The sequence below is a fragment of the Pongo abelii genome, chromosome 7 (genome assembly GCF_028885655.2).
Source record: "Pongo abelii isolate AG06213 chromosome 7, NHGRI_mPonAbe1-v2.0_pri, whole genome shotgun sequence".
Taxonomy (NCBI): Eukaryota; Metazoa; Chordata; class Mammalia; order Primates; family Hominidae; genus Pongo; species Pongo abelii.
Window position 1 is genome coordinate 71,836,360 of NC_071992.2, and position 19,382 is coordinate 71,855,741.

General features: G+C 37.0%; 1 protein-coding gene and 1 pseudogene across 1 annotated transcript in view; both read right to left on the reverse strand.

Annotated features, from left to right (window-relative positions):
- Nucleotides 1–5,607: 5,607 nt before the first annotated feature.
- LOC112134641 (histone demethylase UTY-like) lies at nucleotides 5,608–9,626 on the reverse strand (annotated as a pseudogene).
- BPNT2 (3'(2'), 5'-bisphosphate nucleotidase 2) overlaps nucleotides 5,608–19,382 on the reverse strand; it is a 35,680-nt gene continuing 21,905 nt past the window's right edge. The window contains exons 4-5 of the mRNA XM_002819105.6: nucleotides 13,880–14,041; nucleotides 5,608–11,761 (exon numbers count right to left, since the gene is read on the reverse strand). Coding sequence (XP_002819151.1) covers nucleotides 11,490–11,761; nucleotides 13,880–14,041 — 434 coding nt within the window. The 3' untranslated portion in view covers nucleotides 5,608–11,489. The remainder of the gene's footprint in view (nucleotides 11,762–13,879; nucleotides 14,042–19,382) is intronic.

The window sequence follows — 19,382 nt, forward strand, 5'->3', positions numbered from 1 at the left end:
AGACAAAGGCCTAGGCAGATAGGGAAGGGTCCCCGGAGAATCTCTGACCCTCCCCACAAGTGTTTACCTGCACAGGGGGCTTGCCTGGGCATGCCCGCAGCAGACTGGAGGCCCACAGGCACTAGGGGAATGGGGTGGAAAAACCAGGAATTCATGCCTTATGCAGGGGAGGGGGCTGGCCTCTTAAGCTTGTGTATGGTAGCCCTGGTATTGAACTGTGACAGGGAAACCTGCTTGAAGAACCCCTCTCTTTGCTGACAGCTTTTCTTTTGCTTAATAAATTCCACCCTCCTCACCCTTCAATGGGTCCATGTGCCTAATTTTTCCTCATCATGAGACAAGAACCCGGATGTAGCTGAACTAAGGAGCAAAAATCCTGCATCAATATGTATATAGACATACAAAGAAATCTAGGTTAGAAAGACATACACCATTTAATGGGACATACCCATTCAATGGGTCCACGTGCCTAATTTTTCCTCGTCATGAGACAAGAACCTGGATTTAGCTGAACTAAGGAGCAAAAATCCTGCATCAATATGTATATAGACATACAAAGAAATCTAGGTTAGAAGGACACACACCAGTATGCAGTAAAGGATTAACGTTGACTAGGAATATTTGGCTCTTGACTAATTTCTAGGAAGTAACCTCTAATCCTTGAAATACCCTCCCTGATAGGACAGTATGTGTTTACATGGGGGCTGTGAGCCACACTAGATAGTCTAGGCTAACAACATAATTTATGGCAGGGACTTTGGTTCACATGGTATCAACCTGACCTCTTAAAGAGCTGTAGACTAAAGTCAGTAATGTGGCCTACCAATCATCCTTAAGTAATCCATCCCAGTAAAAACCCTGGACACCAGGGCGTGGGTGAGCCTCCTGAAACAAACTTTGCAAAAATTATAACAGTGAAAAAATTGTAACAGTGAAACAGATCTGCTTTAACCAATTCCATCTTGCCTTTAACCTCCAAACTGTCCTTGGCCATTCCTGGGCTTGGGCCAAGCTAACTTTTGGATAAATTTAGTTTGTAGTTTAAATAATAGACCTTTCCAGAAACTAAACTGCCTTTGTAAAACTAATAAAAGGCCACCAGGTTAGGAGGGGGAGGGAGGCTTGAATTCTGCGACAGATAGTAGTTACATGATTACTATCTGTTATTCTGGAGGTCACAAGATTTCCAACTCCCTAATTTCTCCTATAAATAACATCACTATTGTAGGACTGAAGATTGGCCTTTTGAGATGTCTTTTCAGGCTTTTGCATTTCTGATGACCAGATGGCCCCACCCAGACCAACAACTCCTCTGGTGGCCCCCGTCCAGAAGCAGACTCAATGCACAAGGACTGATTTTCACACCCCTATTGGTTGCATCCCCAACCAATCAGCAGCACTCATTCCTTAGCCCCTTGCCCATCAAACTATTCTTGAAAAACCCTAGTCTCTGAATTTTCAGGGAGGCTAATTTGAGTCATAATAAAGCGTTGATCTTCCACTTAGCCTTACACAGGCTCTACATGTATTAAACTCTTTCTCTATTGCAATTCCCCTGTCTAGATAAATTGGCTTTATCTGGGGAGTGGGCAAAATAAACCTGTCTGGCATTTACAGTCCCAAGGTGGCAATACTCCATGCATGTTGCCACATAGGGTTGATGACAGAAGTGCTGTCTGCATGACTCCACTGGGAGAGGACAATTAGAAGCTTATATCTAGAACTCTTATGGACTCTGCCCTATGACCCTTTTCCCATTATTAATCTTAATCTTTATCCTTTTGCTTTAATAAATAATTACCATATAACAGTTTTACTGAGTTCTATAAATCCTTCTAATAAGTTGAAGCTAAGAGTGGTCTTGGGGAGCTCTAGAACTTGCAGCCATTATGTAGTGTTTGTCTGGGTGGGGTTCTGCAATTTTGGCTGATCTATAAGTCTTCTATGATAAACATGTATTACTGATTTTATCAGAATGTTTCCACTGCTTTAATCCTTTAAATGTGTGTATTATTTTATATAGAAGTAGTTTAAGGAAGTAATCCCAGGGGTGATCATTGTAATGTTATTTGTAATAGCTAAAATGGGAAATAATTGTACAAAAGAGGATACATTAAGTAAATCATACACATCTGTATAGTTGAATATAAGTTTTATAACATGCTATAATGAATATCTACTGACATAAGAAATCAAAGCTATATTGCTAAGTTAAAAAAGCAGAGAAAAAACATATTTCTATTATTATTGAAATACATAATACAATTTATATTTCCATAGGAAAATATAGACAAAAAAACAATAAAAATGTGAATCACAGTTTTCTTTGGATAGCAGGATTAGGGTGGTTTTTATTTTTTGCATTGCACTTATCTGTATTTTACTCATTTTCTTTTTGAGCATGCATTGTTTTAAATTAGGAAGACAGCCAGGTACAGTGGCTCATGCCTGTAATCCCAGCACTTTGGGAGGCAGGTAGATCACCTGAGCCCAGGAGTTCAAGACCACCCTGGCCAACATGGCGAAGCCCTGTGTCTACTAAAAATACAAAAATTAACCAGGCATGGTGGTGCACGCCTGTGTGCACTTGATAGGCTGAGTCAGGAGAATTGCTTGAACCCGGGAGGCAGAGGTTGCAGTGAGCCAAGATTGCGCCACTCCATTCCAGCCTAGGTGACAAAGTGAGACCTTGTCTCAACAAAAACAAAAAAACAGGAAGAAAACTTACTTGGAAAAAAAAATTACTTTCAGTTCTACCCCTCAATTAATTATTTGTAAATCTTCTAAACCAATTTAATGATAGAATCTAAAATTGTTCAATGGCAAATGGAAAAAGAAATAGTCTCAAGAGACATTGGTGAGTATAAGTTCTTGAAGATGGGGTGAAAATAGACGCAGACAATTAGAGAAAAGTGATGAACATATCTCTAAGTTTCCTAGTTTGGGAGGCTTTTGGACACTATTGTCTTTAGCTAAGGAGACTACCAGAGGTTGTGTACTGCAACATAATTACTTTAGATTTGAACATACTGAATTTGAGGAGCATGCAGTATAGTCAATTAAAGATATGCATTTGAAAATATCGGTCTAAAGTGTAGGATAAATTTAAAGCAGGGATGCATAAATCTGTGGTCATCAGCACAGGCGATATTTGAAAATTGCTCTGGGAGAATATGATGAATGGAGACCCAAAAATGGAAACTTTGAAAACACAAACATTGAAGTGTGAATTGTAGCAGAGGACACAGTAAAGAAACTGAAAAGCATAGTTGAAGAGGTAGGAGGATAACCAGGAGAAAACAAGGTCACTGAAATCAAAGGGGGAAAAATAGTTCCCAGAAAGCATTAATTAGCCACAGCAAAGTTCAAGCCAGACAGCAAGACAGGAAACCCACTGGGAAGTTCGGGAAGTCACTATTGGCCAGTATGAAGACCATCTCTAAAATGGGAATATTTGCCTTCCCCTCCATGGGCTGTAAGTAAGGTTGACATAAGAAATGTAAAAATATTATACAAATTATCTAACCATCCTCAGATGCACATAATCCAATTCCCCACCCTTTTATGTGGACACATTACATTTATCTTCAAGTAACTATCAAATATCCACTGTACTCTCTTCTGCTTTTTACCAGCTTACCTTCTGTGATCTTGACTCTTCTAGGTACTACTTGTTTTTATGTAATCCATGAACAAAGGTATTTCAACACAAGAAGCTAGACTCTTAAATATATATATATATATATATGTATTTTGACATGGAGTCTTGCTCTGTCACCCAGGCTGGAGTGCAGTGGCACAATCTCCGCTCACTGCAACCTCTGCCTCCCAGGTTCAAGCAATTTTCCTACCTCAGCCTCCTGAGTAGCTGGGATTACAAGTGCCCGCCACCACGCCCAGCTAATTTTTGCAATTTTAGTAGAGACGGGGTTTCAGCACGTTGGCCAGGCTGGTCTCAAACTTCTGACCTCAGGCAATCCACCAGCCTCGGCCTCCCAAAGTGCTGGGATTATAGGCATGAGGCAATTACAATATTCTAAAAATATAAACCCAATACTCCAATGGACTCATAGACAGTAAAATATTACTTAGGTCTCTAAAAAGCATCAAGAAGTCATGAACTTCTTGTAATATTCAGGTATTTTCTGCCTCTATATGCAATTGTAGCCTGGAGAGTGTTCTTGGAAGTATATGGAAGGAGTGGTAGTGAATTCCAGAACACTGGCCACCTAGACAACACAGGCTGGGGCAGAATTCACCAGCATTCAGAGCAAGCCCACAGTCTCCCCAACCCAGCCATCTTTACATGCAGCTTTGTCAATGGGGAAGTACTAACCTGCAAAGTCAATAAATACTTTTTCCAAGAAGTCCTTAGGAAATTTAATGTGCAAAATTTCAGTCATGCAACATTGGAAAGAATGTCAATTTATACTTAAGAACTATAGCTGAAGAAATTAAGATAATGTTGTGGGTAATAAAATGTTGCTCTCAATGGACTTAAAGAGAGAAACAGTTTGCCAGTGATGGAATGAGAGGTCTTGCTATTTTGAAGCTTGCTTTATTGATCCTCAGAAGAAACTTGAAAAATTTTAAAGAGGCTAGATGATGCCTAACACCTACAAAACTTAAGAACAAAAGCTTGTGTAGCCTTTTCATCATACTTTTTTTATTAGTGAAACTGGCTCAACTAACCAATAGAACTGATGTTTATGGGATTTTTTTCAATCTACATAGAAATTGACCCTCCTGGGCTTAAAGCTTGAAACTTACATTTGTCTTATCTGAGTTCCTTCAGGCCTCCCAGATAATATTAATAGCAAGGAACTGAATCTTACCCAATCATCTCATCCATCCAATGAGATGCCAGACCATTCATTCAACCACTTGCTGCCTGCTGACCCACTCTATTTCCTCACCCCTCCTGTTTTCCTTCTCTGCTACATAAACCTGTAACTTCAGTCAGGAATTTGGGGGGGTTCAGTGACAGACAGATTTGATAGATTTGAGACTTATCTCCCATCTCCCTGACTTAACATCACCCAAATAAATAAAGCCTTTCTTCCTTGGCAATACTCATTGTCTCAGTGATTGGCTTTCTGTGAAGCAAACAACCAGACCTAGACCAAAACCCTGATGTTCAATAACATTACCACCTTTCTACATTTTTTTCCTTTCTTCTTTTGTTCTTTTTTTATCCTCCATCTTACTTTCTAAAAATCTCAGAAAGGATTCAAGTTAGTTTTATAATATGTATGTCATGTACATCCATTCTCAAACAGATGACTTAAGAGTTCAAAATCAGATGAACTCAGAGACAGAAAGCTGAAGAGTTACTAGGAGTTGGCTCGGGGTGGGCGCAGGGATTTTAGCAGTGGCTGGCGAGGATGGTGGAGAATGAAGAGTTACTATTTAATGAGTATAGTTGGTTTAGAAATGATGAATAGGTTCTGGAAATGGTTCCAGGTGGTTGCATAACACTGTAAACGTACTGAATGTCACTGAACTGTACACTTAAAAATGGTTAAAATGGTAAATTTTTATGTGCGTTTTACCACAATGAAAAAAAAAGGGGGGGGGGCGCAAAAAAAGGAGATGCAGCACACCATCTCTTTTAGACACGACCAATTTATTCAGAGAATTCAAATTTCGTTTGGCAAAGTATATCCAGGGCAGAGAGTTTGGGATAATTATGTCATTGGAAGCAATCACATTATCTACAGCAAATTGCCTGGGGTAGTATCTGAAGGAAAGGCAAAACTTTTAAAAACAATTTAGTATGTGGGGGGGGGGTGATAATCATAAATATTTGCAAAGGTAAGAAAACAAACAACCAGCTTATACAACCAAGGCACGAAACATGCTAATGCTAATAATCCTTTATTCAATTTAGCTCAACACACATTAAGTACTTAATTTGTGCAAGTGCTGGGGTTGAGGTGGAAATACAAAAACACCAAGATGCAATCCCTCTCAAGAACTGTATAATCTAGTAAGAGCACATATAGAGATGGTGCTTGCAGTTAAAAACTGCTCTAAGACCATGGGGAGAGAAGAGTTTACTTCCTTCCAGAGGGTGAAGTCGGGACCCATTTAAAGTTGGTAGTATGGGTGAGGAAGGTCATTAACACGCTAAGTAAACTGGTGTCTAAGCATGTGACGGCAACAGCTAATGGTCTAGTTCCTCCATGGCTTTAAATACATGAAAGGGAAAAGAGTATTCAAAGGTATTTTTATTTTAATTTCTCATTGTTAGCCCAGTATAAGGCAGGATGACAAAAAATAAATAAAAGTATGAAGATGCAAGAACATAGATTGAACACTCCATTTCCTAGTTTTAGTGTAAACTCAAGCCCTTGTGCATACACATCTAGTTCCTGAAGTCCACACTGCCAAAAGGGAAAAACAAGAAAAACCAGCCCTAGCAGTGCCCTGTCATCATGGCAGAGCACTGTCTCTTCTGTGGGACTGCAACAGCTAGCTTTGGCTACTGCCAGTAGTGGACAATACGGCACATGGAAATTAAAAGTCCATAAATGTGCCCTCCTAACACGAGAATAAGAAAGGTGGCTAAAGGAGATAATTTTAGTGACGGAGGGGATGAAATATTTTTTGGTTAATTGATGTAATGATGACTCACTACGCCTTATTTCCTATTTTTAAAAACACAGAATGAGCAAGTCATTCCTGAACAAAAATTTACTATGTGTATAACATACACCTCAAAATGAATTTTAAGAGAACATCTTACTAATCAAATAACACAGTTTATGTTTTTTCAATTTCCACAAATTGTTAATTATGATACTTAAGGGAATCCTTACAAACACAATATATAACAAGTCATTTCAATATTATTCATCATCCTTAACTTATGAAAGTTTGGTTTATGTTATCTTATCTAGAAAGAAAACTACTTACAAATCTCATTTTCCCACAAAATTAATTCAACATCCAACCTTAAAAATAAATAAAGCTTTGCCAATGGTAAATTGGAATGCATATACCTGCCAGGCTTTGATGAAATAAAAATAAACAATTTATATAAGCAGTACCTGGTAAAACCAAAACCTCCTTTTGAAGTATAAAATTCCATTCTTTTTGCCCTCTCAGAACTGCCAATCAATTAGAATCCTCTCTCCCAGGAACTGTTCTGGTTTGTAATGTCATACACAGTATTTTTTAACATTAATAAATTATTGATATGCTACCATAAATAAGTAGTCACTTTTTAAACCAAAATGACTGCAGAGGACTAACAGCACACTGAAATAATTTATTTAAAACTAAGATTTGTAAAAACGTGATCTATCCTGGTCTAATATTATTAAAATTAAAAATCAAAAGATGAAATATTATTTCAGACCTATATACATCAAGATGCCAGTTCTTATAAAAAACATACTTTAGTTGTAAATGCTAGGTTATGCAAAAATAATTTTATTTCAATTTAATGAACCTCCCCCAACTATAATATTAAAAACATCAAAAGAACTTAAGTTTTAATGGCAAAAAGTTCCTATTTTCCCCATCTACTAAAAAGATTGTTTTCCCTTATTAACATACAATGCCCTATTGTTAAGGCACAACTTTTTTTAGATTAAAAATGAAACCATAGATTAGGTTTATTTTATACAACAGTTACAAGACAGACTTTTTGTAGGCATATAAATACATCTTACATTCAATCAAGATCTAAAATGAAAAATTATTTTTTCTTTCTAGGATCAATCAACACATAGCCCATAGGTAGTTACAGCTAGAATAATTCCAACAGTTCCTGTTTTAACCCGTCAGATTGTCTCCAGAAGGCCATCTTCAAAGTGCGATCTAAGAGAGGAAAGCTGAATATTTTCCTTTCTGCAATGGCATTCCACCTTTCTTTACTTATGCTCAGCTATCAGAGATGGCTGTCACCTTCAAAGCCTAAGTGAGCTCCAATTTTTGAATTCAACATGAGACAAGGACAGATATCCTGACCCCTGGGGTGACCAGGGGAGATGTCTGCTTTGCATCCTCCCTGTTACCCTTCCCCTGACCTCCCTCTAGCTTCTTTCTGACCCTCTTCCTAGTCACCACCTCTCTCCCTCTGACACAGTTCACAAAATATTCAAAGGGAGCACCTAACAAACAGGAGGAATTTGCACAACTGTTACTTGAAACATACAAACCAAAATGTTTTTGTCACTTCATTATATAGTATAAACAATCAACTGAATAATTACTGATTTAAAATAAAAAAAGAAACACTAAAATTGGGGTAGCACATACCAAGACAAACATGACCATCTTGTAGGTCCTTGTAAATTCAACTGAACTGGGGATACAAGTAGGAAAACAGTAAAAGCAAGTTTCCTCAAGCATGCGTATCTACCCAACTCTCTTGTATTTTTTTTTACATTTACATTCTTGAACAATGGGTAGAAAGAAATACTTTGTAAAAACACTTATATTAGACTTGACAACGTAAAGGTTTGTGGTTTCGAAGGTGATTTTTCCTTTACTTTCTGAGGAGTCTTTGTAATGTAATAGTTAACTAGGCCTCCTCCAGGATTGATCTCTGGTACTAGGAACTTTACCAGAGCTTCAGATTTCAGCAGCCAATATCCAGAAAAATGTATATCTAAAAGAATTTGGGAGTGAGAGTTGTGAGGGACGTATCCTGGCTAAGAAAGAAAAGCAGAGATAAAGGAGAACATGAACCGGTAAGGGAAATGGTCACAAGGTAGAAGAGATGAAGAGGGGCAGAGGAGGGGGACAGCTGATGGGTACTGAGATCACTGATGTCACTGCCTCTACTAAATGTGGTGCATAAAAGTCATATTTTAACGAAAAATTGCCTCAAAATAAGGGCAACAGTGAAGAAAAGACCAGGAGCTGGTGAGGTGTGGGTCATTAAAAGCAAAAGGTAATGACTTTGCTACTTTTTAGAAATAATTTTCATGTAATTCTGGGAGATTACATTACTCATTCATGAAGGTGTTTTACTAGTATGCTCTAGCACAATGTCTTGTGTAAATAAATATAAATACTGTTCCTAATTCTGCAATGTATATTGGCTTTTAAAAACAAACAATTTTAAAAATGAACTTTTTATAAAAGTACTTAAAAATCATTAGTAACTAGACTATACCCAACATATTATAAAAACAATGTATTTAACTCTCAACCAGTATCTTAAGTTTTGCACACAACACACATCCTTCACAAAGTCATTATCTACATGCAGATTAATACAATTAAAAATAAAAATAAAATCATCACTTTGGGAGGCCGAGGCGGGCGGATCACCTGAGGTCGGGAGTTTGAGACCAGCCTGACCAACATGGAGAAAACCTGTCTCTAACAAAAATACAAAAAAATTAGCTGGGTGTGGTGGTGCATGCCTGTAATCCCAGCTACTTGAGAGGCTGAGGCAGGAGAATCGCTTGAACCCGGGAGGCAGAGGCTGTGGTGAGCCGAGATCACTCCATTGCATTCCAGCCTGGCCAACAAGAGTGAAATTCTGTCTCGAAAAAATAAAATAAAATAAAATAATTCCTGCTAATATGAACTAGTTTGCTTCCCATTAAATCAGAGTTCCCATATAACATTGAAATTAAATTCCATTTTTTACTTGCCAGTCCCATTTCCCTAACTTTGACATACTATAATAAAAACAGATGCTTATACCACAGGACTCTGGCAACAGCATATACCTTTGCCATCTCTCCTGAAAAAGAAAGCTTCTTCAGCTTATTGCAAAGTAAAAAAGATGAGGTCTCTGATACTCTTTTCAAAATTTTCAAGTCCTATTTAAATATCAAGTGTTCCACCTACCAAAACTTTGAATGAATTTTCACTGAAAAGGCCTACTAATGAGGCCCACCACCTTCTCAAATTTGACCAGTTGGAAGAGATTGGGTGAAAACATTTGTGTCATATTAGATTCAGTAATATGACTAATAAGAAAGTAAAGGGCTTTGGACAATGTAACATACAAACCTAAAGTATGCACATTCCACCAGGCTAGAACGTACATTCTTTGGTCAATTTTACTTCCAAGATAGGAAAATAAACGGAAAGCTGCTTTACGGTTAAAAAATTTAGCAAAGAAAGAAACCATGAGAAATCCCTCTTCTTATCAGTATGTTATGGAATACAAGGGCACTGGAGTCACATGAAATAATGGCATGGATACTTTACATGAAGTTTCCAGATTTCACATTGAGAGAAACCATACATCCCAATGAAAGATAGTTCACAAAGCAAGGTTCTAGTTATGGTAACACAATGAATATGTCACAACTTTTTTTTTCTAACCAGACTAGAAAAAAATTTCATCAAAAAGTACCTCCAACCTTCTCTATTTTAATCTGAAGGGAAATTAAGAGAATCTCAAAAGTTACTACACTTTCAGAGTTTGGTTAGGCTAGATACATTTATTAATAGTAAAAGTAACCATGGCAAAAGCAACCATACTCATTCTTGATAATGAAAGGATCTTCTATATACAAACCTGGCAAATTTAAAAAAATATACTAAAACAAAGTATCTGAAAATAATGAAAGCTAGTTCAATTAATGTAATGTCAAGTAACTTTCAATTGTAATAGAATCATTTATATTCTTATAGTGCCTTACATCATATTTTATCCTTAATGAGAAAATGAACCAAAACTATAGTGCTAACCCTGAAACCTTAAACCGAACCTTACAAAGTTAAAGACTAAGTGTTGGTCAGAAGGAAAAGGATGCAACCATGCATCTTCCACAGGGAAAATGAAAATAGCAAGATAGCAGAAATGCTGAACTCATGGGTACAAACACACTTTTCTTTATAAAAACAAAACAACACACACACATACACACAGAAATTATTACAATGCAAACCATCATGTGTCTCTATTTCCTACCAGCTGGTGAACCTGTTATTAAAATTTCAAAGAAAAAATCAATTAAACTTTTTCTATTTTAATCCATAGAAATATTCAGTAACATAAATACAACATTTGTTGCATATTAATGAATGTGTGGCTTCTTGTGCTTTCCATCCAACTTAGAGGTAAAAATCCCCAATGACTTTATTTTCAATGAGATATAGTTGTAAAGTTATATTAAACATCTACACAAAAATCAATCTTTCCTTCAACCGAATTCTATATGAAAGTACTAACAGTGAAGATTCATGATGTTGTGTGAAAATGGTGACTCATAACAATGTAGACTCAGTTACAGATTTTAATTCACAAATATATATATGCGCCTTGTGTATGACAACTGTATGAAAATAGTCTCAAAAATAAAGACAATACTTGAGACACAAAGCAACCCATTTTCCCTGATCTTGCATCCTATTACAGGGAAAATAAATCTCTGATGCTTCATAAATACTTTAAAAAGTTCAGGATGGCCTTAACCATGCATAGTCTCCACCAATCTTTTGAAGCTTCCAGCATCTCAGGCTAATAACCATTTCAGCTGTGAAGAACTGTACCCTGTAGTCAGTTATGCTTATTTATGTCCTGTCTTTTCTAGATCTGGGAGTTTTCTGACCAGGGCCTGGTGGTTCATTCTGATGCTAGCAAGGAGTCCCCCTTCAATGCCGTCTGAACCAGTGTAACTGATTTCTTCACCACTCAGGGTAGTCATATGCCCCCCTAGGGCTTTTAAGATGGCATTACCAGCACATATATCCCACTTTTTGATGTATGTCACATGGATATATAAATCAGCTTTTTCTTGACTCTTATCAGGCACATCCAAAAGTGCTAAAACTTTATAACCTAAAAGATAAACAAAGAATTTAGGTTATTATTCAAAAAATTTTAAGAAAGTAGCATACTTTTTTGATTAAGTATCCTGTTAAAATAACAGGATGGGGTGTGCAGGAGCTTGCTGCAGTCTCTGCAACTGCCTAAGTTTAAAATTATTTCAAATTTAAAAAATTTTAAAGTAACAGTATAAACATTAAACTCAGAACAAAAATACATTGCAAAGTAACTTATTTTTTATTTTTATTTATTTATTTATTTATTTATTGAGACAGAGTCTCGCTCTGTCACCCAGGCTGGAGTGCAACAGGGTGATCTCGGCTCACTGCAACTTCCACCTCTCGGGTTCAAGTGATTCTCCTGCCTCAGCCTCCTGAGCAGCTGGGATTACAGGTGCGTGCCACCATGCCCTGCTAAATTTTTTTGTATTTTTTAGTAGAGACGGGGTTTCTCCATGTTGGTCATGCTGGTCTTGAACTCCTGGCCTCGTGATCCGCCTGCCTCGGCCTCCCAAAGTGCTGGGATTACAGGCGTGAGCCACTGCACCAGGCCTGCAAAGTAACTTATTAAGCTAGTCTCAAATGTAACCAAATATATACCTACCATTTAAAAATTTTAAATCTACATTGTGGTTATTTTCTATGGAATGACACATTCAGTATGTGCCATTTTCTATGGAATGACATATTATACACACAAGTTTTACCTAAACATCTAAGTAGGCCTGATGTGAAAGAGAACTAATAGTAACACTACCACTCTAAAGCCTTTCTGTAATGAGGCAGAATTTAAAAATTAAAGTAATAAAACAAATGCAGAAGAAACTGGGTCTAGAACCTAGTCATCTCATCCCTGCTGGGTATTCTGGACATTATTTTTCCTAACCAACCTAACAGAGAGCCTCTAAGAAAATAATGAAGCCATATGAAAGAAGGCAGATATATAGAACAGAAAATTAAAATTATTAGGCATAAAAGTTAAAAAGTATTGGCCAGGTGTGGTGGCTCACGCCTGTAATCCTAGCACTTTGGGAGGCCACAGCAGGCAGACTGCCTGAGCTCAGGAGCTCAAGACCAGCCTGGGCAATGTGGCAAAACCCTGTCTCTACTAAAAATAAAAAATTAGCCAGGCATGGTGGTGCATGCCTGTAGTCCGAGCTACTTGGGAGGCTGAGGCACGAAAATCACCTGAGCCCGGGAGGCGGAGGTTGCAATGAGCCTAGATCATACCACTGCACTCCAGCCTGGGAGACAGAATGAGACCCTATCTCAAAAAAAGAAAAAAAAAAAAAAAAGAACTATTACTTCTCCCTTTATGTGTGCTGAGGTGGTTTTCCAACACATTTATTTTCTGACCATAATTTGCTATTAACCTGAATTAAAACATTTCTGACATGTTAGACAGTACTCATAACAGGAATTGACAAACAGCCCCTCAAGCTAAATCCAGGTCATGGCCTGTTTGTACAGGGCTCTTAAGATGAGAATTTTTAAAAAAATATGTTCAAAAGTTCATTAAAGAAAATCAAAGAATAGTATGCAACAGAGACGGTATATGGCTCACAAGGCTTGAAATTTTATTATCAGTTTATTTTCTGAAAAACTAGGCTGACTATAATACAATAGTACAGAATATACGGTACGGTAGGTGCGCACTAGCCTCTCTTGCTCATCCCAGGCATGCAGGTTAAAGAGTTCAGGGGTGTTAAAAGTGACTTAGGGATTAGCCTTTCTAATAATACTTATGATGACTCCTGGCGTCTTTCTGCCATATGAAGCATCTTAAGTGCTTGATCTTTCTTCCTCTCCCTGATATTCCCACAGTTAAGTAAGACAATTATTTTGAAATCAGATTGCATAAAAAGCAATTAATGGTAGATCTAATGGGAATATGCTTTTGTGTATTCAAGAAAGAGAAATCACTGTTGTGAGATTGCTTCTTTCTAATAAGAAGGGCAGAGTGACTAAAATCCCACCCTCGAGGTTACCAAACAGGAGACCAAGCCTGCCTTGAAAGTACACCACTCCTCCTCACTTTCTTCGCAAGCATGGACAAGCAAATTAGTCTCCTAACATAGCCTTGACCATGCCAGGAACATTCTCCAGGGATCACACAGGAAGAGGAACATACCAGCACCACCAGCTGGGATAATTGTAGTCTGGTTTCCAAAAGTCTGAAGAGCGACCTGTTTGACCATCCCTGAATGGGAACGAGACACAACGATCCTTGGGGTCTTCTCATTGTAGGAAGAGCGGGCTTTCACATTTGAACCACCATCTACCATTGCCCAAGCTGAAAAGCAAATATAATATCCATTAATGGCACTGAAGCTTTAAAACTAAAGGTTATATTCTTCAGAACCCAAAGTGCCATGTATGACTGACAAAATAACTCTCTTCTAAAAAATTATTTGTATTTTCCCCCAAAACAGAAAGCTTTTTTTCCACAGTACAAAAGTAGTATATGTGTATTTGTAAAATAGACATGTATTAAGACAAAACTAAAAAAGGTCATGTTATCTTGCACAGCCAAAGACAATGACTATTAAATATTTGGCTTAAGGATTCCCATGCTCCACTGGGATGACACTGCAACTCCACTTCTCCCTGCATCTATCCCACTTCCTTCCCTCTCTTTCACAGTTGTGATCCCAACAGCACTCCCTAATAAACATCCCGAAGCTAATCTCCAGCTCCAAGTCTGATTCCTGGAGAACCCAACCTGCAACATAAGCACAAGTAACTTCCCTAACTCCAATTTTAAAACGCATTTTCTCCTATACTGCCTCCACTTCTATATACTCATGGTTTCAATTATTTGCATATTAGCTCAATCTCCTAAGTGACTTTATAAACAGAAAACAGTTAAAAGAGGTGAGTTAGGTTTACATATCAGCCTTATCAGAGAGTATTAAAGAAAAAGCCTTAGATTTCAAAACAGAATAGATTTTTTAAAAGGGAAGGGGATGTCAGAGATGGCTTCAGATGATTTTCTTGGTTTGGAAGTTTTCTTCACTGACTATAAAACTATACAAGAGAACAAACTTACTCAGAATTATCCCAATTAGATTGTTGTTTTAGCAGTCACTCACTACAGGGCAAGATATAGTCAGTCCACCATGGCTAGTAATGAAACCAGCTGCATCACCAGCTTATTTCTGGCTGCAGAGAAAAAAATCAAAAACATTAGCTGAGTTTGGGTTTCTGAGTTCCCCAAGAATGATGGCAGTCTCCTGGACTCTTCTCATACCTCCTTCTAAAAACTATACACAGCAACAAGAAGAACAAATAGAAATACCCATGCTCTGTACCTACAGAGTAAGTAGGAGACAGACAGAAGAGAGCTATCAACACAAACGTATGAGAAAGTAGGGAGGTAAACACTGAAGAACAGCAGGATAAGTGCTAGAGCTGACCCTAGTGTGAGGATTACAGCAAGAGCTTCACAGAGGTGCTAAGAGGTCAGAGAACTCTCAGTGGCTGTAGGACTCAGGTAACAGCAGCCAGGATTTCTCCCCAGAAGGAAGAGGTTCCATCTAAAATGGGAAGTACTGAAAAAGGCCTGAAACTTGGCAACAAAGCATCAAGAAGCAGCTTGGAGGAGACACGGGACCAGAATTGTAGTCTTGAGAACACCCTGGTGGCAGCAAGGGAGGGGATGATGATGTAAGACATCTTTTGGGATTTGGAAGGTAGCAACTAGAGCTGAAGAGAAGGAAGAGATTAAGATAGGGGCTTTATTGAAACAAGGTCAGATCAAACAAGAAAGAAGAGCTCTGAAAACCAAAAACCATACTGACAATGAAGATAAAGCCTTTCCCACACTAACAGAAATGAAAGCTCCTGAACTGAGAATCATCCAAACTCCCTTCCTGCCACCAACCTTCCATTAATCCCACAATAGCTGGCCCAAACAGGGATAAGAAGTATAAAACTGCAATGTCCACTGAAAAATATAAAAAGAAAACATAAAGAACATAGATTAAAACATTTCAGGATACTCAAATTTCCACAATGCAGAGAAAAACCATAAACCAATATTCTAACATGATTAAAAATAATAAGCAACAATATATTGAATAAATGCCATGAAACACAAGATCAACAACTCAGAAAAGATGGGCAAACAATAACAAGATGTAAAGTGGGAACTCATATAACACAGAAAAGAAACTGAATAAAAAGAACAGAACAAAATCACTGCAGGCTTAGCACTAAATCACAAGACACACAAAGGGCAACAGACTTCTCCAAAAGTATGGCAAGCAATGAGAAAAGCAAAAAGGAAAGTGAAACAAGTAAACAGATAAAAGGGACCACAGAGAAAGTGATAGATTAACAAAAAAAGAAAACAAAAAAGAGTCAACATACATATATAAGGAGTCCCTGAAAAAGAAAAATTAATGGGATAGAGCTAATCTTTAAAATTACAATTCAAGAAAATGTCCCTAAAAAACAAAAGAGAACCTTAGTCTGGGCTCAGTGGCTTGTGCCTATAATCCTAGCACTATGGGAGGCCAAGGTCGGAGGATCACTTGTTGAGCCCAAGAGTTCAAGGCTGCAGTGAGCTATGATCATGCCACTGCACTCCAGTCTGGGCAACAGAGTGAGATCTTGTCTCTAAAAAAATAAAAAATGTAGGAGAGGACCTAAACATCTACACTGAGAGACACACCGAGTACCTGGGAAATTTGCCCAGAATGCCAATTCTAAAAGACATCATAGTTACATCATTGAAGTTTAGTGGGTTGAACAGTGTCCTACCAAACTTCATGTCCACTTGGAACCTTCAGATTGTGAACTCATTTGGAAGTAGGATCTTTGCAAATGCAATTAGTTCAGCTGAGGTCATAGTGGAGTAAGGTGGGCCCTAAATCTAATGACTGGTGTCCTTATAAGCAGGGGAGACAGAAAGGAGACTGTCATGTGAAGATAGGCAGAGACTGGCTGGAGTGATGCATCTACTGACTAAGGAATGCCAACAATGTCTGGAGCCACCAAAAGCTGCAAGAGAAAACTTCCTTCAAGCACGCAGAGAAAGCATGGCCCTACTGACTCCTTGATACCAGACTTCTGGCCTCCAAAACTTCGAAAGAATAATTTTCTGTTGTTTCAAGTTTGTGGTAACTTATTACAACAGCCCGAGGAAACTAATACAGGGTGAACCAAAGACTGTATAACTAGCCAAGTAGTCTTTTAAGTATCAAGACTATAGACAAAGTTGTTAGTATGTACTCAGGGAAGATCATACCATGAGTTAGCTCTTCTAAGGTAATCTATTAGAGGACAAGCTTTATCCAACCAAGGGGTGACTGAGAAACTCTCAGCAAATGCATTGTCGGTTACCATTGAACAAATTTAACTGTGGATTTAAGGGGAAACCAAAGATGAGAATAAGGTAAAAGAATAAAGGTGTATAAATGGTTTTCTCATAGTTGGCTGATAAAAGTTAAAGGACACCATTTAACTCTGACAAGCTGAACAGCAGTCGAAAAGTAAACATCAAAAAAAAAACTGTCTAAAATGAAATGACGGTCAAGGATGAAATATGCTAATTTCACTGATGCTTATAGTAGTGAACCAAGAGACAATGAGACAATGTCTAAAGAAAAGGACTACATGAGTATGTAAAGAAAAAAGGATAAATAAACGCACTAGTAAAAGCAACAAAAAGAACAAATTTAACTTAAAAATAATAACAGTAGTTGTTTGAACCACATTGAACATATAAAATTCATTAAGATCATAAGAGTATTTTACAGAGAGAGAAAGCCTGTTCCTTCCTGGAAAAACATGTTACCGCTAGAAGGGTTCGATACTCTAACTCCTTACTCTGAAAATTGGTAAGTAAAGTAAAAGAATTAAACATTTATCCTGCTTTTCTAGAAAAAACATTTCAGGATAAACAAACTAATTCCAGTTAATAGAGAAAGTTCTCTATAGAAGAATTCATGCTAATATATGTAGAAACAACAGAAATAGAAAATCTCATTTTATAACATCTTTAATAGATCTTAAAACTATTATGCAAAAGGTTTAATAAAACTGGATCTCAAATGATGTCAAAATCTCTCCAGATTACCTGCTAGTAGCAAAAAAATAAAAATTTTGTAACTAAGAGATCAGGTCATGAACACTTTAATCATCTGAGCATCATGAATGGCGAGACAAGTATTATGTAATATGATGCAGTAGGAAGTATGTGAAAAGTACCTACAATGTATTCATGACAAAAATGCTTAACCTCAATCCAATCAAGGATTCAGATCTAATCTGCACTTTATAAGAGGATATAAAAATAAAGAAGTTAAATGACATCCTTTGGAAACAATCAGACAAGTCCAAAAGACGGACTATTCTAAACGAGAAATGACTTAAGCTTCCCAACATCAATGTCATGGGGGGCATAAGGGGCCTAGGGGTTGTTCTAGATTAAGAAACCTTAACTTAACAACCTATCAACCAAAATAAATGCTTGTTGGTTGACTGGATCTTGGTTTGAAGTAACCAGCTGTAAAATCCACTTTAGCAGCATTTGCTGTTAAATGGGGAAATGTAAATATTTGATGACATTAGGAAATAATTGTTAATTTTATTACATTAATATACTGCCCTTTTGTAGAAAATCTCCTTACTTTTTAGAGATGCATACTGAAGTATAAGGGTAAAATGTTTATTATGATCCTTATAATTTTCTTTAAGGTACATAGGCCAAAAAATAGGAAAGCAAATATGTAAAACTGTTATCAACTGTTAAATCAGGATGAAGGGGTATATAAGTATTCATTATAATTTTATGTTTGTTTGAAATTATGCATAAAAGTAAAAAAAAATGAAGAGGAAAAAAACAAAAAATCCTCTTAATGCTTTTTATAAATATTCCAAAAACCAGTTTTACTAAGTGAATTTACAGTGCTTTATCTCTAGAGGTCAGTACTGCGTAAGAGAATAAAAATATTATAGCATATCTCAGTACATACTACCGGAATAATGTAAGAATTGCTGACTTAGTATTTTTAAAAATGTTCTTCATGTTACATAAACTCAATACATTTATTAGTAACACTTACATGAACATAATTATTTCAAGTGTCTAGTACAGTAGGTGCTTAAATAAATATAAATGATGGATGATAATGAGGTATAGTGGTAAGGCAGAAGAGCAGCTACAAAATGTGTTTATTTTACCTGTAAGATATGCTAAAAAAAAAAAAAAAAAAAAAAAAAAAAAAAAGCCCAGTAGGAAATAAAAAGTGGTTGGTACGTTCCTACACCTACTTCAGACATAACAATTTATTATTAATAGCTACAAAATTTCCACCAAGTGAATATACACTTGACCCTTGAACAACACAGGTTTGAACTGTGTGGCTCCCCTTATACCCAGATATTTTTCAATAAATATTTTGGTAAGCTTTTTGGAGATTTGTGACGATTTGAAAAAAATTCACGGACAAATTATGTAGCCTAGAAATATTAAAAATTTAAGAAAAAGCTAGGTATGTTATGAATGCATAAAATGTATGTTGGTACTAACTTATTTTATCATTTACTACCATAAAATATACACAAAGTATAAAAAGTTAAAACCAAAACTTAGGCACACAAGCACTTACAGACCATACATACGTAGC